General features: G+C 38.2%; 1 protein-coding gene across 3 annotated transcripts in view; it reads right to left on the reverse strand.

Annotated features, from left to right (window-relative positions):
• LOC117402972 (adhesion G protein-coupled receptor B3-like) overlaps window positions 1–25,484 on the reverse strand; it is a 212,880-nt gene that overhangs the window by 185,190 nt on the left and 2,206 nt on the right. For all 3 annotated transcript variants that reach the window (XM_034004725.3, XM_034004726.3, XM_034004724.3), the window contains exon 2: window positions 23,242–24,007. In XM_034004725.3, the coding sequence (XP_033860616.1) occupies window positions 23,242–23,992 (751 nt within the window). In that variant the 5' untranslated portion in view covers window positions 23,993–24,007. The remainder of the gene's footprint in view (window positions 1–23,241; window positions 24,008–25,484) is intronic.

The following is a 25,484-nucleotide window of genomic DNA, read 5'->3' on the forward strand; positions in this document are numbered from 1 at the left end:
GTCTCTCCATCTTTCACTAGACTTTACTCAATGCCAAGTCCATATACCGCCACGAATTGGAGGGGAGTGGCAAATGTAAAATGACTTTTAATTGAATCATTTAATACACTGTTTTCGTTAAACTGGTTCCCATTTCATTTTCAGCGATCTGATTGGCCAAATTAGTACGCATAGTAAATTAATTACATAGTATTGTGACCCTCGTATCGTGATACGTATCATATCGTGACCCTTGCATCATGGTACGTATCGTATCGCAACCCTCATATTATGATATGTATCGTATCGTGACCCTCATATAGTATTGTGACCCTCATATCGTGATACGTATCATATCGTGACCCTTGCATCGTGATACATATCCTATCGTGACCCTCGTAACGTGATAAGTATTGTGACCCTCTGTGGCAGGATAGCAGCAGAGGGAAGACTCAGAGACAGAAAGTGCAGTGAAACCAAAATATTTTAATTAACAAAACACAAATAAAAAGGCACGGTGGCCAACCAAAAAGACGAACACAAAAACAGGCTTTAAACATAAACTATACAGAAAGAATCACTCACTCTCTCACACACGTCTTTTCACTGTTCCAAACACTCACCTCCTAACAAACACTCTCCTCCTAACATACCCAACCACTCCCTTTTATACAGGTGCCTGGGCTAATTGGGCAATTCGCACCTCATTAGCCCAGGCACATTCCACACATTCCTCACACATAAATTCACTGAACCACACCCCAAACTCACTCACATCCACTCTAAACAATACAAAAAACACAGAACCACCACAAAATAGGCTGCACCCCATCACACCCTCGTATAGTGTTATGCATCGTGTCGTGACCCTCGTATCGTGATACGTATAATATCCATATCGTGACCCTCGTATCGTGATACGTATCATATCGTGACCCTCGTATCGTGATACATATCATATCGTGACCCTCGTATCGTGATACATATCATATCGTGACCCTTGTATCGTGATACGTATCCTATTGTGACCCTTGCATCGTGATACTCGTGACCCTCGTATCGTGATATTGTGTCCTTCATATTTTAACCCTTGTACCGTGACCCTAGTATCATGATATGTATCGTATTGTGACCCTCGTATCGTATCATGACCCTTGTATTTCATAAAATATCTAACATCGTGAGTGAGCAGAATATACAGAATTCTAAAAACAAAAAGTTGTGAAAGGATCCTGCTAACCTTTCCATTGTATCTATAACATCGTTGCAGTGGAAAAGTAGTACAATGGTAAAGTCACACATGCAGCCAAGCTGTTTGTAAATATAGATAGGTCATGATATATTTATAATCTGTACACTTACTGTTATTGGTTATATGTTTGTTGAGAATATTTTATTCAATACAGTGAAAATTAACTTGCACTGTTTAAACATGGACAAGTGTTGATGTGAAGGAAACTGATTCAAGAAAAAAACACAGTCTGGAACCATCGCAAGCAACGAAAATTAAATAATAATTCAAACAGTACATGGCCATTCCCCAGTTAGGTAATTGGTGCTAATTGGGGAGTGGCCACATGTGTAAAAGGAGCCAGAAATCCTTTGTTGGTGGAGAAGCTTGTACATGAGTGTCTGTGCTGTGCTGTTTGTATTGTTTTGCAATGTGGTAGTGAAGGCTAATGCCCAGCATACAAGTGTGTTGTTCTTTTGTTTAAACCTTTTATTTTGGCCCTTGTGCCGTGTTTATTTTGTTCTTGTGTTTTGTGTTATTTTGTGTTTAATAAACCAGCGCTTAATATGCAGGTTTCTGTCTCTGGGTCTCTTTGCTGCTGGTTACAGCTTGGGCTGTGACGCTACCCTGTCACAGGGCCCTTGACCAATTTAGTGTTTTCAAAATTACAAACAGTAGTAGTAAATAAACTGACACCTTTAGAAGATTTGATGCTACATTGATGTGTTCTTTCATTTACCGGTACGTTCACTATATATATATATATATATATATATATATATATATATATATATATATATATATATATATATATATAAAGGTAACGCATACTATCCACCTCTATTTCAACATACCCTTTATAAGAAATATAATGAAAAAATTAACAGCAGCTATAAACAAAGCATAAATGATTTAAAAAAAAAAAACATTAATTATCTTGTCCTATTTTGGGCTGTAATTAGACTTATAATACATGTTACCTTTCGCAGTAACCCTTTACAAAAAATGTGTGAGTAAATGGTTAGTCAATATATATATATATATATATATATATATATATATATATATATATATATATATATATATATATATATATATATATATATTATCATATACAATTATTATTATTATTTGTTTATTTAGCAGACGCCTTTATCCAAGGCGACTTACAGAGACAAGGGTGTGTGAACTATGCATCAGCTGCAGAGTCACTTACAACTACATCTCACCCGAAAGACAGAGCACAAGTAGGTTAAGTGACTTGCTCAGGGTCACACAGTGGCTGAGGTGGGATTGGAACCGGGGACCTCCTGGTTACAAGCCCTTTTCTTTAACCACTGGACCACACAGCCTCCTTATTGCAACATATCTTTCATTTGTAGGCAAAGTCCATCACACAGACTCCACAAACTCCTTACACTGATGAAACCTTTCTTTTTAAAGTGCAAAAGCCACCGTCATTCATGTTGTCATCAACTGCAGCAGTGCCAAGGGACAGCCTTTAAAAAGTCTGCTTATGTTCTCCACTGAGTTTTGTTCTCCAGCTAACAACTAAACTCAGCACCCAAATACATGTGCCATCCATGCTTATCAAAATACCACTATGGCTGTGTAGATCAAATATCATTGTGTCTGTATAAATTAAAATGCATGAATTGATAATTGGGGTGCTACTTCTTCATAGTTTTAAAATTTAATTTTGCTTAATTGTAAACCCTACACCAAATCATGCACTCCAAACATGAACTCTCAATGTGTGATTTTTACAGATAACTGCACGTAAATGAAAAGTGCAAACTGGTTTTATGTAAAATTAAAGGATAATTTGCATGCAAAGCAGAATGCGGTTACTATTAAGAAAAAAAAATAGATACTTGGAAGCAAATCAATGCCGTAAATATGTGCAGTGACAGAAATATTAGTCAAAGGATGCAGTTTTGCATGAAGCAAGAAATATTGCCAGAGTTAAGTGGTGTGCAAAGTAATACATTTCCCAATGACGGCAAGTAATAGGAGAGGTGGTGGGGTTGGGGTAGTCTATTGACACGACTGCAAAGCCTTCAGAATATTACAGCCAAGAAAATAACAATGACATGCAGGGGTACATAAAATTCATGGACAGTTTCTGTTGTTATTAGAACACTCTTCCAAATGAAGGGCCCAATTTAATTAACTTTTAGCTGGAGGAGATTGATGATGTATTTGTCGAATCCCAGTAAATATTGCTCCACATTCGCTTTGATAATTGCATTACATTATAATTTCCCTCAGTGTTCCCACCACCAAAAAAAGGTAAATTGGATTGGGGCAATACTTTATTTTAACCATCGAATTTGTTTTTACTGAGATGTTAGCAAGTAATTTTACACAAAAGTATCTTCTTCAATGTTATTTAATGTTACTACCAAAAACCCAAGTACGAAAACTACAGTAAACCTAATTATTATAAACTATTATCAGTTAAAACAGGGACAATTGCAGATAATGAATGTATGTTAATAACCGGTTTTACTTTTATAAAACGTGACAGAATTGAGCCCGTTAGCTGCAATCACAAAACTAAAACTAACATAGTACATAGGTATATTTTTCCTTTTTGTCCTTGCTTGTACTGTAGTTATCCAATTTTGCATTCCTTAAACTAGAATACATTCGCTAAAAGTATTAAGCTAAACCACAACCAGATCAATCTGCTGCAGTCCCTAAACATAGTTTCTCAGCAGGATCCTGAACTACACAAGCAAAAAAATTACTATACTGCATTCTGTATGTTTCAAAAAAGTCTTAACACAACATAGAATAGTATTAAATGATTAAAAACAATTACTCATAATATATAATTAGTTTACTTATAAAAAGGGAAGTTTCTACTGCTCCTGGGTTGATAAAAACCCAGCAATAGCATATATTTCATAGCAGCTTTCACATAGTTATTAGACACCTGTTAATACTGGTTTGTTTCTTATGGGTTTTATTTAGGTTTAGACATTTCCCATTGAGTGTTGTGAACTTCTATTACACCTTGGGAGAATCTTGGTCCATCGTTTGCCCCATTTGAATTTCTATGGCCAATATATTTCTAACTGTCAACATCTATGGATGCTACCATTGCAGTGTCTTGGCATTATAGTTCCTATTTTTCAAGCCAGTTGGCTCATTGCACATCTAGGGTCATTTTCAGGACTATTGCACAGTCAAGCTGGAGTCTCTGACTGTACCCCATTTTTTGTCACCTGATATAAAGAGAAGAATGTGCTATTTGCACGTTTACAGTGATATTTGACTCTAAAGACACACAACTCTAAGACAAACTTACTGCAGATAATATATTTTTATTCTTATTATTTAATACTGATTTTACACAAGTATAACCAAAGTCAACTTTGGGTTAGCTGGCTTTAAATATTCTTATTAGAGTTAAAGTTTACACTTACCTGGGCCCTGAGACACCTTTGGTCCTGTATAATGTACCATTATAGAGTTAATTTTTATAATCTTTTAAAAGATTGTCAGACTTCAAGATGAGAAACTGTGTTTTTACACATCATTATTTTGTATAAAGCAGTGCTAAAATACATTTTTAAAATTATTGTTTATTTTTAGAACTACCAATACTATCATGGGACATAATTTTCTTCTGTTGAAAATGTTTGGTTCTTTGCTTTTATTTTATACATAAAATTTGAATGTGCAGATATTTCAGAGATACACTATAGATGACAGACTGTGGCTGGAAATTGTGCTATTTTTTTCATTCACTTTTTCTTTTAATTTTTATGCTTTTTGAAATATAAAAAGAACAGTGTACAGTCAGCACAAGGATATCCGTTACTAAGATACACGACAGTCGCGTTTTACCAATTTCCAACACTGTCACCAGTTTTGTGATACAAAGCCCATCTCTTCAATGTTACAATGTACTTGTTTATCTGTCTTTTTTTCTTCTTGCATGCCAAATCAATCTGTCTTTATTGTGCAGTTACACAGAGCTTGCTCCAATTTCACACAATGAAAATACAGCAAAAACAAAGTGAAGAAGACAAGCTACAGTAATGTAAAAGTTAATTCACGGGGAAATTAGCCGTGACGGGCCGAGCGAGTGATGCTCGGCCAAGGATAGAGGCTTGATCCCATAACTCGGCTTAGATGGGCCAGATAGGGCCCCGCTTAAATTAGGATAGAAAGAGATCCCGACCGAAGGGCTCTCCTTTTGCCGAGGATGGAGCTTGGTCAAAGGTAGCATTCCTGAGGATCTGAAAACATATAAAAGTTGCTCTGCTCGGCAGAGGCGCCTCTCGGGGCAATAGGAATGGCCCGATCGTAGGGCTGAAAGGAGAATAGAAAAGGATTCCTTGACTGCTCTGGTGCTGCCCTCGCATGAGGTGAGGCTTGGCCTCCGAAGCCGGAAAAAGGCTCCTGCAGGGAATCTGCAACAGAAAGATGGGTTAGTCTGGGACTGGGCACTGAGAGCGTAAAGCAGGCCACGTCCCTAGCGAAGGAAGGACAACACCTCACATGGTGAGGTAAAAAAGCGCATGAGCTGCGAAAGAATAGTGTGTCCGGGGGGTCCCCTCGGACTCACTCAGTGAGAACCCCCCTATAGCAAGGTCAAGGTATCGTAGCAACCTGAGGTCGGGGGAGTGAATCTGCACTTACCCCCCAAAGGATGGACCCCCGGCTCCCCGCAGAGACCCTCACCATGAGACAAACAATAGAGTTGCGCCAGTAACATAAAAGATACAGCTGGAAAAGATGGGAAAGGAAGTGACATACATGACAAATAGGAGAGGTTAAAATAGTGTTGGTGTGGTATGGTTATGTGATTACCTGACGCTCAGTGGAGAGGAAAAACCCCTTCCTAGAAGGGGAAAACCTCTGGTGGCCCCGGCAGTCAGGTAGACCCCACTCCGGGCTACCTGGCTGCGGAAGTAGCTGCTCGATCCGAAACGTTTGGGGAGGAAGCCGGTTCTGGAGACAAGAGTGGTGAGACCATCCTATGTGTTTAATACGGGATCGATCAGTGGTTTGCTACTATCATGTCTGCTTGGAATGGAAAAAGTAAATTCACATTCAGAGATTTGGGTTTCACAACTCCAGTCATTCTCCTAATAGTGGAACTCCTTAACTCATAATCAAGACAGATTTCCAGTCTCGTACCAGGTCTCTCATCCATGTATTAAAGTTTGTAGTATTTGAAAGGCTGAGTGGATATACGACTAGATTGCTGAGGAAGTCAAGCGGAAATGGCTGCCACGATCTGAGTATTGGCGGCAAGGTGGAGCGTTGGGAGCTCTGGAGGAGGACAGTTGCAGATTTAAAGGTAAACTAAAGCAACTTTTGCCTGCTGCAACAGTAAGCCGAGATCTGCTGTACTAAGGAGCAATTAACCCTTTGCAGTCCATTTATTGACTGCGCGTCAGGCACGCCAGGTCTAATTAATTTTCACACGCGCAGTTAATTTTATACGCGCTGTTTAAAAGTATTTTTTTTCACAGTCAAACGGGTTTAAATGGCCCTGCATATCAACAAAGCACTCACTAGGCATCTCCAGCCCCGCCCCACCCTTTCGTTTGCTATAGCGTTCACCTATGTAAGAAATAAATAATAATAATAATAATAGTCGTACATACCGATCGATCATCTCCGGATCACTCGTTTTATCACCAAACTCCTCAATAATGCGATCCAAGTCATTATTTTATTACTATAACATCTGAAAAAAGCTCTGCAAATGTCCATGATAGTCTCTGTGCGCTGACGCACTCAGCCAGCTTGTTTACTATGAACGCCCCGTTATCTGATACCTGATACCATGTATGACTATTCATGAGATACGCCTTTTTTTTTTTTTTTCGACTTGTCTCGGCTCCTGTCGCTCCCACTCGGCAATTGAATGGTTTTCTCGGCTTTTTCCGGAGAAAAAACGACTAAACATCCGTTTATTGCGTTGCTATAATGATGTCGGACCCAGTCCGACAAAGGACCTGTGAGGAATAATTGCAATGTCGGACCCAGTCCGACAATGGACCGCAAAGGGTTAAGAGTAGTGTGGAGCTCTGAGGAAGTAAACGATGGAGTGCTGTCAGTAGCGTGCTGTGGGCCAGCTGTAGAAAGCAGAGATCTGCTGTAGCAGTTATATGTACTAGTGAATGGTAGACTGCCATCGGTAGTGTGCAGTGGACTGCTGCGGAGCACAGAGATCTTCTGAATGTGAATATTGGACTTCGAGTGTTAAGGCAGAGCCGAAGATTGGGCAGAGATGAAGAATGCAAAGATCTGAGGCCGCTGCATAACTTGAGGATGAAGAATGCATTGCTCTGAGATTAGGAGCAGTCTATGAGTGTATTGACCATTGCAGGGTAGAGGGGTGCCATGACTGAAACGTTGATAATAGTAGGACATGGTTTCCGTATCCAACATGTGTCTCACATTGAATGAAATATTAACTTTTGAAGTAAAATTGATCCTGATTTGAAAATACATAACTTACTCAGTGAAAGAGGACCCGCTAAAATGTAAAGAACTTGTGGTGTTATACTGCCCTCTAGAGGTTATGATTAGAATAAAACCATTGACTTTAGAAAGGGGTAGAATAATTGATTATTGTGATTAATAGCCCTTCTGATTGGAATGTTTATACCAAATGCTCTGATGCTGTATCGTGATTGTATTTTTGGACAGAGGGAGGTAGAATGGGCTGTGAATGCACCAACGCCTGCGAACTCTGCTCGCGAACTGCTGAAAATGCAGTTAAAAGATGACTAAATCAGGGGAAGACCGATCGACAAAATGGTTATCTTCTGCTGATATGGCGGTGGCTTTAGTGGACAATGTTTTATAGTACTTATAGAACACAGTACCCCTGTATCTAACAGAGCTCGATAATGTAGAATAGATATTGATCTGGCTCTTGACAGCGGTGTGGAACTTAATGCCGTGTGACTTGGGTGCAACACTGATATCTTTACCGTCGATTATTTATTTGGTAAGACCTGAAAGGTAGTGTTTAAACTATGTTTCCAATTGGAGGAAACGGATATCTCCTATTATTTGCTTTTGAATGTTTGGAGAGAGTGTGGTGCCTAATGGTAGAGGCTGAATGAGAACCGGATGCAATTACTGATGCTAAATTGTATTCGGCCTATGCTTGATGATTCCTTGCAGGGTGAGACGGACTGTTGGGATAGGCAGCAAGATAGGGGAAAAAACTGCCTTTTTTTGTATGATTTAATTGTGCCTAGAGCCAGATGGAGAAAGTCTCTTGCATGTGCGATGAAAGCAAGGATCCAGTCTTGATTGAACGGGCAAGAATAATCCAGTTTTGAGCACAGAAGATTGAAAGCAGTTACAGCCTGTGGTGCAAGACAACTTTGTGGGATGGAATGTTTGCAATGGGGCTGGAGCTGTTACTGCAATGAGCGTGTGGAATCTGGTGATTCATAAAACCCCTGAATCCTAGAAATGAGGCGTGTGTGAAAAGGGACGAGTCATGGGGGGCTGAGATGTAGTCTTCGTAGAATAGTGAAAGCCTGTTCCAATTTAGAATTAATAATGCACACATTTTGATGTCCTTCCTGCATTGCGTGGATATGCTTTTCTTAGCTTCCTGGCTTGATGCTGTAGAAAAGAGCGAGGAGACGTGAAATGAAGGCTCTACCCTGGGGGATGCTGCCAATTGCGTAAGTGAAATGACCCGGTAAAGATAGAAGGTCTGTTTTTTTGGGTTTTTTTTTTGGAAAATTAAGGATCCGAGGTTACCGAGTGTAAGTTAGTGTGAACGTGCGATGATACATTATGAAAATATCTTTAGTCAGTAGCGGTGAAACTGGAAATGTACAGGATGGGAAAATCCAGTACGAATATCAATGTGAAGCCTGTTTTCAAAATAAACTTGACAAAACAACAACTTAGCCATATCTTTTAGTACTTGCAAGCAGTCTTAAATTAGAACTGTACTTGAACATGTTCTTTTAGAAAATAAATTAATAAGCTGGAAAATAGCTTTGAGAATCTAGCCCTTAATGTTGCAAAAGTATCGAAAGTATAAGCCATATGTGGTCGCTGGACTTTATTTCTCACTACAGTCGCGTGCTATGGACCATTGAGGGAGCTGATACCAGGTTGTAAGTAGGAAAGTCAGCTGTGAAGACCTTAAGTGTTGAACCGAGACGGCCGCCATGATTGGAGTGGCGAATACTGGGCTTGATAGAGATTGCTGCAGCATTGGCAGTGATCTGTTTGTCCATATCGTTGCTCCGTGTATTAATTGAAACAAACAAGACAGCGAAGGGGTGAATGAGGGACCATGTCCTCGAAAATGTTGTTTATAAAGCTGAAATTTGGGATCTGTGGGCTGCGCTCCTGGTTGCTGTGCTGGGAGGAGACAAGTGACCATGACTGAAGAGGAGGGCGGTGCTGCTGCCTGTCCTAAAGCTCTGGGAGCGAGTTTGCGGAAGTGCGCTTGAGAAGCAGGCAGCATGGTGTAGCAGATATAAAAGGTACAATAAATATTGAACAACATACTACAGCTTCCAGCCGGAATGTTGATATTGTTGTCGTGCAGGGTTTTTTAAAAGTTAGGCGAGAGGCTGATCCTTGTAAAATAGCTGCTCCGGAGGCTCAGCATGCTGGCAGGGGCGTTTTGATCTCCGTAATGCTGGGGCAGTGGGTCTGGTTGCTGGGAGAAGCTGCATTAGAAGTAGATGGTACTGAGTTTCCAATGGAGAATTAATGAGATATTGTTGAGGAGAATCCAGCAGGGAGGTTTCCTGATCTGAACTGGAGTCGGTTCATGCTGAAAATTAAGAGTTTTAAAATTTTGCGCAGAGAATGGATCGCAGTGTATGCAAGAACACGAGAAGGAGTGTGAGATTGGGGTTTAAATAGAAGGTTAATGATGATAGACATTAATGAATTATTCAGCGAAGGACTGGAATGGGCCAAAATGAAATAATCAGGTATGCATCACACGGGTTTAACCGGCACTGAAGTCAAAATTTTATAGGGTTGGATATGTGAGTGCTGACTATATACTTTTATGTCTAAAAAAAGATAAAATAGAGCTTTAGTGTTTAAAAGCCAAGAAGTTTAATTAAGTAGTCAGCAAAACGAATAGGTAGTCTATGTATTACTCAATCTGTAAAAGAAGACAAGATGTAGGTCTACTTAAACTATACTCAAAATGTTAAAAGTGGAATTAAGCCAATTAAATGTTCTTCTTGCATACAAGGGATAAAAAAACTACCTGCAAACCCACAAACGAGAAGCTATTCATAATGTTCTGTCATTCATGCCCCTGCTGTGAAAATCTGTCATATTTAAACCTGTAGCTTATGCCATGCAGTGTCCCTAAGTGAACCATCAATCAAGGATGACAAGTATGAATGTAACCAATACTAAAAGGTTCTTCTACTTTTAGACATGCTGTATTAAATATTACTGTTGATCTGCTGTAGAATACAACCTGCATTGAGAATAATATTTTAACCCCCTTTTTCAGACACTGCAGCAACGAAACATGAAATGTCAACAAGCCTTCAGAAGCCAAATTTGTGGGCTAGGTCCAGGCTGGCGAGCTGAGTCATTGTGCAAGTTGCAAAAAGGCTAAGGTCTGGAAAAGATAATATGTCTGCTGCTGACTGTTCAGCTGTACTGTAGTGAATTGTTCAAGCCTGGAAATAAAAGAGTATTAAGAACCTCAGGATTTCCTTCAACCAATCAGGAAGCTCCATTGCACACTCTAGATGACCTTGGACCTTCAAAGCCACCATTAACTGAAACAGCTTTCTAATGTGAAACACTAAATAACTTGCACATTATGAAAGCATTATTTGTCTTGTCAAACTTAGACTTTTGTTTTTAGCCAGGATTATTTAAAAAACAAAATCTACATCTAGCATTCACGTAAATGCACATCTGTCTAATCTGTGCTCATTCTTCACTGTTCAGGGGAAAAAAACATAATCTGGCTCTCCCAGCCTTTTCACTCCACATAAAAGTAACACACTGCATTGAATATTCCTAACTTGGCTAGAATGAGGAAATAAAAAAAAATACAAAAAACATTGAAACCACAGTTTTGGTACTTTTCATAAAATATGTGCTACAGTGTTGCCAAGGATATAGGAATATACCTATTATTTCCATACGTTTTTGGAGAGGTTAGCTGCATATAGTAACAAGTTAATGTGAAACAAAAGGAGACTATATTTGTAGCTTGACTTGTGAACTGTACCGTAGTGTGAATGATTGATTTCAGCTCCATGTTATTATATGGGTTTATTCAGTCAGGTCTAATATCTCACAAGACTATATGCCATAAGGAAATTCTATTAACACTACTTCTGGAAATAAAATGTTATAAATCCTTAGGATTGAGCACCACCAATCCTGATTAATTTACACATCACAGCCCACCAGAAGTGGCAAGTAAAATCCTGTACACGCTCCAATAATTTCAAAATTTTTCAAATTGCTTCCCATCCACCTCGTCTTCGTATTCTGGTGTTATTTATATAGTACCTCAAGCAAATTTGGCAAATAATACGTTGAATTAGAAATGGATAGATTAATTTGCTACAAGAGATAGCAGCTGCGGGGACCAGAACTAGCATTTAGTGGATCCGAGGATGACCCAGTGTATTATGTCAGGAGGTTTTGTCAAGCAAAGCTCTTAAACCTGCAAAATTGAGATGCCATTTATCTACAAAGCATTCAGAATGTGAAAAAAATAATTAAACAATAGAAACAGGAACTTTGCCATCAGCAGCTTTCAATGCGCAAAATGACAACATTCCTTGCTGACCTGGTAGCAACAATCCAAGCCCAGGAATCTCATTAAGTTAAGTATGTTATATAAATACTTTACTTTCTACATGTAATACATATACACATAATTTGTTTCAGAATGCGGATGTGAAAAAATGTGTGGCAAATATTCTGTGGGAAAAATCTAAACACCAAGGTTGGAAAAGGTTGGGAACCACTCAACTAAAAAAACAGACAGCAACACTCTAAATCAGGCTTCTACTGATTAATTGAGATTAAAGTTCGATAGTGTTCCGTGGTATATTGATACCTACGGTACCAAAATCCTATGATACCTAATCGGGGTAAAATAAAAATATCGAAATATCACGATTTTTTAAGCTTTTACAACAAAACTCTGTAATTGTGTGCTTTAAAAACAATATGAACTAAGCTTACTCATTTCCTCTTAGCGGAAGTGACCAACTACGCTGCGCGTTCTGGGAAAATTAAATGACTGCATCAATCATGGCGAATGCCAGAGAGAGAAGCTTGGTGTGTAACTATTTTGGATTTCAGCCAGATAACAACGGAAATCTGGTTGAAGACGGACAGCCAAAATGTCAAAAGTGTTTTAAAGAAGTGAAAAATAAGGGAGAAAACACCACCAATTTATTACTATAGCCAGAGTGGTTGTCTTTTGTCTAATTTACTTTGTTTGCAAGATTTTTAACAACCAAACGTGCATGACGGGCTGAATGGCCTCCTCTCGTTAGTAAAATGTTGTATGTTCTTATTTAAGGTGCACTGGGATGCTGTTTTGACAGAGACATTTGGCTTGAATAACGCTCCTGCAGCATGTCCCTATACTAGTGATTCATGCACTATTTCTACGGTAAATAGGTTGTTCAAACTGTAAACAACTTCTCAGTCTAACTTCCGTTTCTGTCTCTCCCTTGTGATACAGTATCTGAACTGAAGAAAAGCTGCGCTTGCACTTTTTATAACACAGACATCTTATTCAGCATGTGAGGAGGATGACCAAGCTCCTCAAGCAAGGCTACGAAAAAAAAAGTATTCTATAAGGCAGGGGTACTCAATTATTTTAGTGAAGGTCCAAAATTCTTGGTTACAGCAAGGTCAAGGTCCGGAGCACATTTTCACTCCCATCCCCATACCGACAAACAACACAGAGCTATGTTGTTGGTTTGAGAGTTCTTCACTAGGTTTAAAGGAGTTTTGGGGGGAATCAAAACTCTGTCTCATTTTTACTATGCTTATCACCATAGAATTGTAGAACTACTGTATTCTTATGTGTCTGTGTTAGCAGAGCCAAAAATTGCAAAAACAAAGCAAATTGTAGCAAACAAAACTGAAGCACAAGAAGAAAAAACCTGAACTGAAAAATCACTGTGCTTTCTCTTTCTAGTGAATTAAAAATAAAAACACCTTACAAATAATACAAAAAACACAGTAATTTTACATTTAATACATTTATAAATCAGCTAATACTCATAGTAAGTGGGAGAAGTGGCAGGTCCTCAAGGGCCTTGAGTTACAAGTGAGCTCAGCAACAGCAATACAGAGATGCAAATATTTGCAGAACAGAACACTGATATTAATATTAATAATGTTCGTCTTGGAGAATGAATATCCGCACACATCGTGTGATCTGCAGATACTTGAGACAGGAAACACTTTAACTGCATGTGTTGTAAGCCTGACTTGGATCGCAGAATTTGACAATTTTAATTGCCAATACAATCAGCATACTCATTGCTAAGTTTTGCACACATAGCACATTTTGGTGGATGTTGGACTGATGAGAAATCTGTCGTGGCTCATGGACGGTTTCTGTCCGTTGCGCTACCATTGTTTGCAAAATAAAGTTTCGTACACACCAGTAGTACAGTACAGCACCATACTGTGTGCTTTCCCTGAGTCAGGCGTACCAACAGTAACACAAATAAGCGTTGACTCGTTTGTGTTTTTAAAAATAGCATTATATTGTATGTTTTACCGGTAATATTTTTTAATCAGTTTGGAAAAGCTACTTAACAAAAATGGGCTTTGTAGCACCGGTACTTGTCATTGTTTTCTTGGTCTTTGTGTTATTAGCCATAGAGAAGGGATATGTTGACGTCACAGCAGCCAACGCATTTGAGCTGCTAATACTGTTTCATTCATATCTTGCACTGAGTATCTGCTACTTACTATGACAGCGACACCCACTGTACCCTCGCGCACCACACTCTCATAAGAACTGTACTGTCTGAAAAATTCACAGCATTTCCAATGTGAATGCAAGTAAAACATAGATTGGCATATGACTTTGCGGTCCAGTCAAAATGTACTTGCGGTCCGGATTCGGACAGTGGTCCGTCTATTGAGTACCCCTGCTGTAAGGCTTTGTCTGACCTGCCTGGCACTTGCAGCATCTGCAACCTCCACTACGGGCTTCAAGTTCAGCATCTGCTTCCCTCAAACCCTGTAATCTTTCCTCTGTAAGTTCAACATCACATCCATTACAGAGAACTTTGTTATGTAAAACCAAACCAGCCAGGATGATATTGCTGACCTTCTGAGGAGTGTACTGTAGTGTTCACCCAGAGACATCCAAACATCGGAATCGCATTTTGACAGGCACATGTAAAAGGTACGTTTATTGGTCGTGGGGTTGAACAGCAGTGTCAGTTGCCACTGTTTCAGTGGATACCCGTTGTCCCCTATCAGCCAGCCTCTCAGACTGTCATCCCGCTGAAACGCAGCTGCCATCTGTCAATTAAACGAGCCATGAGCCGAACCAGGATGGTTTGCATACACATTTGTGATGTAATTGTTGGCATCACACACGATTTGCAGAATAGGTCCCCTTACGATTTATGTAAAGGTACCTATTCTGTTTTTATGTGCGTAGCTAAACATGTGTGCAAGCGATGGCTCTGAGGACACCAGGAAACCCCTACCTCCCAAGAAAACCCTGCTTTGTATTTTATTGCAGCTCGTGAGAGACAGGGAAATTGATTAATTCTCCTTCCTGCTTTACCAAAGCTGAAGTTACATCTTGCACTGCACATGATACAGCCGACTGACTTATCCCTGCAGTATAACCCACAGTGGAACGAGCCATGGCATAAAATGTTAGTGCAGTGGATATCCTTAGTGCTACAGGCAAACAGTGTGCTCTCCGCATGTCTCCTTCCAGGTCAGCCTGAAGCAGTTGGCAGATGTCAGTGATTGTTTGTCTGTTGAGGCGAAACTGCTGCATACATTGCGTGTATGCTCAGAAAAGACAGGTGACTTCTAAATATTTGGGAACGTCTCCTCCTCCTCCTCTCTCTCTTTCTGTCCAAGTAGAAATCCAGTGAGCAGTTTTAACAGTTTAGATTCATGGAGGTATTATGTTGTATGTGACATTTTAAGAATATAAGAAATGTTACAAACAAAAGGGGGTCCATTTGGCCCATCTTGCTCATTTGGTTTATTGCTCCAACTTCAAGCCTCATTCTTGAAGTACCATGTGAGTACTTCATAAGATGACAGTATCTAATATCATGATACTGTGCATGGTATCGTATCAAGGCTTCCTAAATGAGGTATAGCAGAACACTAAAGTCCAGCGTACATGCAAAACATGTTGAAGGAAGAATGTTAACTGGTTTAGTCCTTAATTCTACTTTAAGAAACCTTTTCCAAAATAGTTTACCGTTAGTCACTTATCTTGTTACTATGCCAAATGAAAACTTCCACCAAAGACACCATGGTTTGGACAGCTGCTAAAATCAATAGTGTTTTCTTGTGTATTGTGTGCGAAACATGCTCATAATCCAGTCCAGCCATAGGCCACCTTGGTCCATCCAGTTCATCAGTTTAGACTAATTCTGACCCATTTCTTTAGTCAAAATGTTTGTCATTTAATTTATTAAATGTCATTTTATCATTTCTAAATGTACCACTATTTGTTGTTTTATAATTATGGTCGAAGCTCAGTCAGTTGTTTTTCAATTTTATGAAAAGGCAAGGATTTTTTATTTCATCTAACTTAACCTAAAGAGTCTCTCAATGCTTTCAGCTGTTAAGTCAGAAACCAATGTAGTATCACTTAGCTGTCATTTTTATTTTGGAATTAGTCTTGTGTGCTAGATCCCTTTGTAAATGCATTTTGGCTGGCCGTGCTCAGATGAATAATTGCATGGGTGAAACAGCAGTGTTTAACTGCACTACAACTGCGACAAGACAGGAGATTTCTCCCTCTGCAATTCTCTTGTGTGATTTACAACACAAAGCTAAAGCAGTGATTTACCTTAACATTTGGAGATTCCTAGTCATATAAGAAAGATCAGCATTGCCTTTAAGGGGATTATTGTCTGCCAGAAGGTCAAACGCACACAGTGTGTCTTGGTTGAAACCCATTCAGCACCGAACATTGTTTTTTTTTCCCCCAAAGAAGTTAATAGTTTAAAAGACCTGTGATCACAACTCCTTAATAGCTGCAATTCCTTACTGCATAGTTAAATGGAGTGTATTTATTTGAACAGTATTAACATTTCATTAGGTTAATTCACTGAAGGAGGTGCATGCTGTACAGAGAAGACAGATAAGCAGCAGCAGGTAGTGTAGCATTTTTATAGTTAGACACAAACAATATTATGTGGGACAAAGATGATTGATTTTCTTTAGCAAGACTGATGACGCACTGTACTAACCAAATTGATGGCCCACATTGCCATTGTGGTTAATTTTAAATGAAAAAAAATTGGTAATTCACCAATTACTACAAAACGGGATGACTTATAATAATACAATACACCTTATGCTATACAGTACCAATTAAAATTAGAAAGACAGCTTAATCATAACATCAATTTAAGTTTTTAAGTATGCAAGTACTGTAATAAGTATTGTTTTATCTGTTGAATGTACTTGATAACTTTTTTTCACATTACTATACTATGTGATTTTGTTCTCAATAGTTTATTTATTAGAACAGCATTTTAATAGCATTTCAAAATCTATTGCACTGTTAAATGTCCTCTGTTACAATTCATTTATATAAAGACAACTGCTTATGAAATTGTGATCTAATTATGACATTCTTTGACATATAATACCTCTTATTATTTAAAGAGACAGCAACCAAATACACAGTAAACCTTGTCTAATCCTGCCTCTCTACATTTTTGAAGGATTGGTTAACACTACTATAAAGGTTGCTGGAACATTCAAATATGAATTGATAACTATAAACTATTAATACTAAAATAAGTTAGTCAAATTATTTGTCATTGAAGACATTAGTAAACACACATCCAACTGAAGAATGCAAAGATAATATGATAATACAATAGCAAAGACAATACAAATAGCACAGTACTTTCAAGATATGCTAAACTGCATACAGATTTGAACATTAGAATCAAAGTATATAGGTACTTTTTTTCAAACTATTGCGGCTGCAAAATCTAATTATTTAGCACTTTGGCCTATGTAAACTTAAGAGCAATGCAAATTACTCAACAAGCACAAATAATGAGCTGCAATCATGATAACGAGGGTCGTAATCAGCGCCATCTGTGCATCGGGCTATTTAGCAGCCGCACTTAAACGAAAGGTGAGGTGATTTAGGAGTGCAGACAGCAGTGGGCACTGTATGAGATTTGTGGAGCACACAAATAAAACCAAGCAAAAAATTATGTCGGAGGAAGGGCAGCAAAGTCCTCTTGATGCACGGAAAAGAAAAGTTTTCTGCGGAGTAGCTGAGAGTTCTTACGCCATGAAAGCCAACATCAGTTATGCTACCAAAGAGACCATATGGTCCTCTATAGTGGAGAATGTCAATGATGTCGGTGTTACCAGGAGGACAGTCAATCAGGTGATGAACAGGCCAAATTCACCTATTAGGTCTAGGATGACTAGGATGAGTGAGACAATAACACCTTACAACCACATCCTCCAGCATCCAAAACAAAGTGACCCTGGGTTTGAATATGCAGGGTCTTCTCCGTCTTGCCCTTCTCCTCTGAAGGTTTTCCTGCCTGTCCTCAACAAGAGCCAAGCATCGCTGCATCAGGAAGTGTATCACAGCAGCCATTCTGAAGCCAATGACAGGTCTCTGAAGATGTGTGCTTTTATACAGCTGTTAATTACTCACTTCTACAATGGTTTGCACCATGTAAGAGGAGGTGCAAAGTTTTTGGAGGCTCAGCAATTGCCCAAGTCAGGGTTCGACATTAACCATGGCTTGGTGGCCCGGGGCCGGTAGAGATCGCAGTTTGGCCGGTAGTTATGAAGCACCACAGGCCCGACTGGGCCAGTAACATTATTTAACTGTATAATGTATATAGTATAGTCCACATGGCTTCCATTTTATGAACGCAGGAAAATGGGTCAGTGTGCCAAAAAGCTGAAAAAAAAAATTTACAAACCCATTTTTAAAAACATACCCTCCCCCCACCCCTGATAACGGCGTAATTGAACTCGTCCGGACTTTCTCGCCGCACGTGGTATTTGTTGTACAGTCAGCATCTGAGACTACGTACTGAAGTACAGTTAGTAATACTCGTTACCTCAACATGGCAATTTTTTACAATTCGTTTTTTTTTGTTGTTGTTTTTTACAACTAAGCAACCAACTGCACCAATAAGCCAAAAGAAAAGTTTTTCAAATCAATAATGATAAAGAAAGAAATTATGAAAAAAGATTTAAGACGAAAATATAGAGTGGAGTGGAAGAAATAATTAAATCTGGCTTCATGATGACAGTGAAACAAACGTCAGTTACCCAGACTTAAAACAGCAGCTTTTTTGTTGGGAATTCAACATTTAGTTGCCCTCATATCCAGTCGTACAGTAATAGTTTGCAAGATAGCAGGTGTTTGTCTGCTGCTGTGACTGCAGCGAAAAAAGATGCACCGATGAATACCCAGATACACCACATGGAAGCTGGACAACGGGATCAAATTGTCTAACGTTTTGATTTGGGGTACAATGTGTTCAGGTCAGAAATGCCGTTCACAATCTTTACAGGACTCGTTCGTATCAGCAATAAGATTGGCGCTGACTTGGGAGAGGCTACAAACGACAACGCTCTGAGAACAATTATTTTTTATTCTGATTATTGTTTGAATAGTGTTTATTATTAGGATTAGTATAAATCTGTTAACCTTTTAGCGTTGCTGTGACCATATGGTAACAGCTCGGTTGCGGGTTTGCTTGTAAAAAACGAGTATCATTTGTACATACACATTTTCAAATCTTGAATACAGTATTTTCATTTTCTGACAAGCACACCAATGTGTGCATGTTCAATGGCTATAATAACTACAATACTAGCATATATTGAAAGGCTTTGTTTGGCCACTTTTATATTTGAGACGTGGGCTCTCTTTGGTTACCGTACACATTACTAAACATACTGAAATGAAAAACCATCATGAAAGAATATGCATGCAAGCTAAAGCTTTTTTTTTTTTCTTCCCCCTTTGCAGATGATAACTTATTTTATTTTTATAGTGTCATCTAGACAAAACATGTTAAATGTACAAAAAGCCAGATTTAAAAAAATAGATCAGCTATTACCATTTAAACATATGGTATACACCTAATCAGAATGGCAAACAATCCATAAGATTGATTATTTTATTTTTGAATGGCGCTAACACACAACCTAATACGTTACTCTGCTATTACCTTGCTGAGCAGGGTGATACAATTTTGCACTTATTATTGGGCCAGTTAAAACTGTATCCGGACCAGTAAAAACACTACCTCAGTGACCCAAGGGGCCAGTAGTAAAAAATCTAAATGAAGAGCCCTGCAAGTTCAAGGCAAAATCCTTACATCTCATTATAATGTTTGCTCCCGCATAGTATTCCAGATCCCTGCCCAATTCCATGCTCTTTTCTTCATTTGAATACATTTCAATATCATTTGAATGGATTAACGATGGCAAAGTGCTAATTTGATAGCGGGTGCAGAACGGCAGGTGAAAAACATCCTTTACATACACCACATTTTTAGTGGCCACTAAAGTCCCATTTTACGGCTGCTAAACACAGTTTGTGTGTGCAAAAAAAACGATTTGGTGTTTTGCAGCCGCAAATCACTTTGCATGTATCCTTACATAACCCCCTAAATGTTAAAATTCAGCACATAAAATTAAAATCTCTTTTTATATCTATTTGTCATAGCATTGTATATCTACAGACTAACCACGTACAAAATAATGTTCTTCCCCCAATGACTCAAACAGTTGGAATTGTAGGCTAACCACATTTTTTAATAAAGAATCCCATTTTATCAAGAGTTTTAGTTTTTAGCCAAGTGCAGCAAAAGCAAGAGCAAAATATGCAAAAAGAGAACTGAAACCCAAAACAGTGCTGTACATTCAGCAGTACCACAATACCGCCATTTCATTAAAACAGAGCCACAGTGAGCTGTTAGCAATCAGTTTTCTAATCAGAAAACCCTCAGCTGACTGATGCAGCAAGCAACAGACATAACGGTGCTCATTTCAATTGCTGGTGATCCAGTGGTTATCCAGATAAAGGAGATTTTCAACCCTGAGCTAAAAATAGGAACTTCAAGTAAAATCTTTAAAAAATATAAGCTGATGTAGGCTTTGATAAGCGGTTATCAACATATTGAGAACAAAATATTTTCAAATAGAAGAATTCCCCCTTTGCTTATTTAATCATTACTATTTCATTAAAGAGTTTTGAACTTCAAACAAACCTTAGATTAATACACTTTAATATTGTTAATTGTTACCCAAATAAACAAACATGTTATGTCTTTTCTTTGTTCTAAACTACTGCTTCTGGTTTTTTTTTTAAATGCCTCTTTAACAATTAAACAGATTGCACCAGATTATGTGGAAATATTTATGTTGTTTTTGTTTTTTTTACAATCCCAAAAGCTTTGTCTGGTTGATTACAAAATTATCTTAGAAACATTAGTTCCAGCACTAAAAAGCACCCTAGATCCAATACTTTGTGTCATTTTTTTCAACAAAAAACCATCAAAAATATGAAATAGCAAAACACAAAACTAGGAAAGTTATTTTGACTGATGTTTAAGACAATGGCAGAACAAAAATAACAATTGCTTTTGAAAGCCTCTGAAGCAAGACTTGTTTCATAATTCAGAATTTTATGAAAATGTATTTGCCTGTCAGAATACGCTAAGTACTTAATTTCCGTCTGCCAGAAACAGCGAAATGGAATGCACCAGTTTTAATTTGACTGGTACCAATATTAAAACAGTGAGCTACTGTGGAAAAACAAAGCACAAGGGGACGATTGCATGACATATTTAAATTGTGGTTTGCTGCACTGGCACTACTAACAATGAGTGAAAGCAATTAAGAGGATATATCTGTTTATTCAATTTTCAGTTTTCCTCTGTAGTTTTTAAACTCATAATGACGATGGAAGTCTGATACAATAATACTTCCTGTATAGGAAAAGTGTCCTCAAATCAGTGTTCCATTCTAAAACACCAATACCCCATTGGTGTGCAAAAACCTAGCCCTCGCTCCTCCCCCAATTTTCTGATCACTGACGCCAAATTTTTGGAGCATCTCCCAATCAGTTGACGATAATTCACCTGGACAAACTCAAAATAAAAATGTAATTAAATTACTTTGGATATGCGCAAGTCATTATTTATTTATTTATTTTTTCATGATGGAAGCATTAAAAGCATTATTTATCATGGACACATTCAATTGCCTCCACCTACAGCCTTAGAAAAAGAACAGTCTCTTCCATTGGCTTTAATCTAACAAGTGTTCACCAAACAACTGCCGTGCACCTGTGTGACCTATGATTTCTTCATTGGCTGCTCTATAATGACCTCCTGAAAATGGCCGCCAAGTGTGACAAAAGCAATTTCAGCAGCTAATTAGCAGGACGGGTGTTGTATAGAAAACTCTGGGTCTGTTTATTGTTATTACTATTTTTCTTATACGAAGCCTCATAAAAATGAAGTCTGTTGTTCATTTGCATAAATAAAATACTATTTCTTACTGGAGTTAAATTCGCTTGAATATACACCTGATGCCTGTATTATGACCACCAAAATGAGCAAAAATAGTCAGGGAGCTGGTCAATACTCAGTTGATATAAACCAGTAGTTCTGAAACTGGGGTTCGTAACCCCCTGTGGGATCATGGCAAGGTTTCAGAGGGGGGTTGATAAATGAGCACATCACATGAAAACCAGTACCATACATAACGGCTACAGTGCATATACTATAGCAGCACTTCTTTTATAGTCGAGACATTTCGATGCATCTTGCTTTAGTATTCATGAATTTCCTGTGCAATCAATGCAAAATTAGGATTATGAACTATGATTTATTAGTTAGAACATTTTTCAATGGAGGTCACATCAGACAAAAGTCACATTAAATGGGGTCCCACCTAGGCAAATTTGAGAACTACTGATCTTAACAGTGGCAGATCAAAATAGCACAATACTTTCAATCAAAAAACAAAGGATGTTTGAGGAAACCAACATTTCTAACAATGTGTGTGTCTCCTGAGTGTATTTTTTGTCAATTTGGGTCTGGTCCAAATGTAATATTTAAGTGGTGGCGTTATTTCGATTCACCCCTGTTTATATCAATAGAATAGTGCTCTTTGGTGAGCAGGTAAGAAATTGGGAATTTGCATTGAACCCACAGTACTGACTGTAGCAACAATGTACTTTGAAGCACAACACTATCTAATTTTATAGAAATGTACTTTGAACTGTTGAATTAGAAATCATGATATAATTTTAAAAGTGGGGTAGGAGGAAAATATCAAAGAAGCACCTGTATCTAGCTACCTATATGGTCCTAAAATCTATTTAAATACTGTACATAATCTGACATGAAATTCTTACATAACACCTAGACTGTCTGCACAGTATGTTTTTCTGCCACCTGCTCAGCATGCAGAGAGCTATCACCACTCTGCCAACAGTAAAACCCTCTCCAGAGTTCTTCATCGCTTTCATAAAAGAATGGAAAGAGCAGGTTAGCCAGTACTGTAAAGACACAAGGCATCAGAATAATCACACCACTCTGTAGACTGATGATTTTAAAAACCTGATCTTGACAGTTCTGCTCTGCCAATGACGCAATGTATTTCGTATGTGTCCTTAACTGCTCAAGTATCATGCAGTACGTAATGGCATTGTTTACATTATGGAATAACTTATATAAATTAGGTTATTACAAAAAAAGTACAGAAACAGTCAAATACGTCAACTATGAAGATGTGAAAATGGACATGCTTACCCTCTTTTGGTGGTCGTTTGACTTCGGCACTGAGGTTGCAAACCTGCGCAGTCCTGAGCTGTGCGGTTAGACATCCCTCTGTTTGAGCGTTCAGAGGCAACACCACGTTATTAAGCAGAAATACGTTTTCTAACTCTCCATCTCCCAAATGCTGAGGGCAGCTGCATTTTGTATACACTATCCCACACGATTCTACAGTCCCCTTTTCAGCTTTCAAACATGTCTCCAACCATGTGCACAACACCTGACAGCCAAACTGGCTAGGGCTGACCTTGTTTAGAACTAAAAACTCCAAAACAGACTTTTGATCGTCTTCTTTCTTCTGTATCAATCCAGGGAAATCATAAGGGTAGACCCGCCGGAGCTGCACAAAATTTTTGTCGTGCTGCAAGAATATGTAGCTGCTCTTTGAATCACACAGGTAAACGATGGATTCGTTGCTCCTCAACAAATCGTTGATCTTTTCGTGAGAGTAATGATCAAACTGATAAGCCAACAGAGAAAAGTTAGAACAGTTTAGGTCACGTTTGTCAAATTTCAGGTAGATGCTGTATTTGGTAGGATCTGGGTTTTCCAACGTCCAAGTGCAGTTTGTAAAGTTTTTCGGAAACATTTCATTTACAGAGTAAGATCCATAAATTACTCCCTTGACCAAAGTGGAACACCAGAAGTCTTGTGCACCAATAAATCCAAACATAACAAGGAGATAGGTGGAAAATATATAAATCAGCAGGTTACGAATAGCCCTCATCCTTTGTCATTTGGCCTGCAAGAAGGAAACAAAAATGCAAGTAAAACACTAAAGGATTGCAGGAGGACACAAGACAGTCTTGAATTGAACCCTGAGAGCAACGTCTGATCCATACATAGACAGTTTGATGGTTATTCCCTGTACTTCCCCTTTCCCTTAGACTCTAATTATCAGTGTTTTTGCAGCCCAATAAAATTAAGAAAGAAAATTCCTGTCCAACTCTGTGATAGGTTACCATGTAACACAATGTAGAAAACTGTTTTTTGTCCGAAGGAAAAAATTAACTATTGGCAAACAGCGCCATCATGTGGAAGCCATATAACAAAAATATTAATAACACCCTTTCCACAACGGTGTGCAAGGAAGGATTTACTAGTTATTTAAACGCCACGGAGTTTATAAATTTATTTTACAGCGTGAAAGTCTGTGTATTGTTTTATTGTTTATGTAGTAATGTATGTATTTGTTTTGTTTTACTGGTAAAGGCTTTTACGGGGGGTTTTATTGCTGAATTTCATTATGTAATCTCAGGTTATCTGGAAAAGTAACAATTGTATTCTTATTTTATTTTTTATTGTTATTGTTTCAGGTAAATAATGTTAATGTTTTTATAGAAAAGCTAAAATAGAAAAATATTAATACATTATTGTATTAAGATCGAAAAAAAATATGTAGAACGTACTGTATGCTGTACAACCAGCGCTGCAGTTCACTGTCTTCAATACCACAGTGCTCTGTTACTTTAATTTCAGCACCATAATCCCGTTAGTCTGAAATCAAATTTGGTATGGGCGAATTTTCAATTATATTAAACACTAATAAACAGATGGGCATGAAAAGAACATGTTTAAAATAGTTACCGTTTAATTTTTCCATTAACGAATGGCTTTTGTATAGGAATGGGGGTATTATTGAAATCAGCAGACGCCCTTAAACAGAATGCTACGTGAAAATCTAGTTTCATGCAACTGGTTTAAGGGATACTACAAGCCCTACATGCAATAGAGCGGGTATTTAAAAAAAATCTCTCAGACGTGTTTGTTGTTCAGATATATAGTTTGAGTTTATCAAATACATTATTCTGTGTGTTGTCACGTCTGTCTAATAATGCTTGTACTATTGACAAAAGTACTGAATCGTTACTCACATTCCTGCTGCGCGAGTCATTTTTGTATACAAAGTAAATGATCTATACAAGTAATAGAAACACATGTATATTGTGTATTTGTAATACATCATGTCATTTCAATATAAACCAGCCTGCTAGATTTCCTGATTGTAAATCAACATCCCACGACTGTGTAGCCTAATACTCCGGCTTCTGTGGATTTGACTACACACGCAGATGAAGTGTTCAGATCGCTCAATAAAACCAGAAGTTAAGCATCTTTGGAAAACATTCAACAGAATAACTAAATTCTATTTAATTTCAAGTGAGTGTGAAAATGAGAGAAATCAACCAAACTAGCATCTGTTTAGGTCTGCCTCACAA

This window comes from Acipenser ruthenus, chromosome 5 (assembly GCF_902713425.1).
Source record: "Acipenser ruthenus chromosome 5, fAciRut3.2 maternal haplotype, whole genome shotgun sequence".
NCBI lineage: Eukaryota > Metazoa > Chordata > Actinopteri > Acipenseriformes > Acipenseridae > Acipenser > Acipenser ruthenus.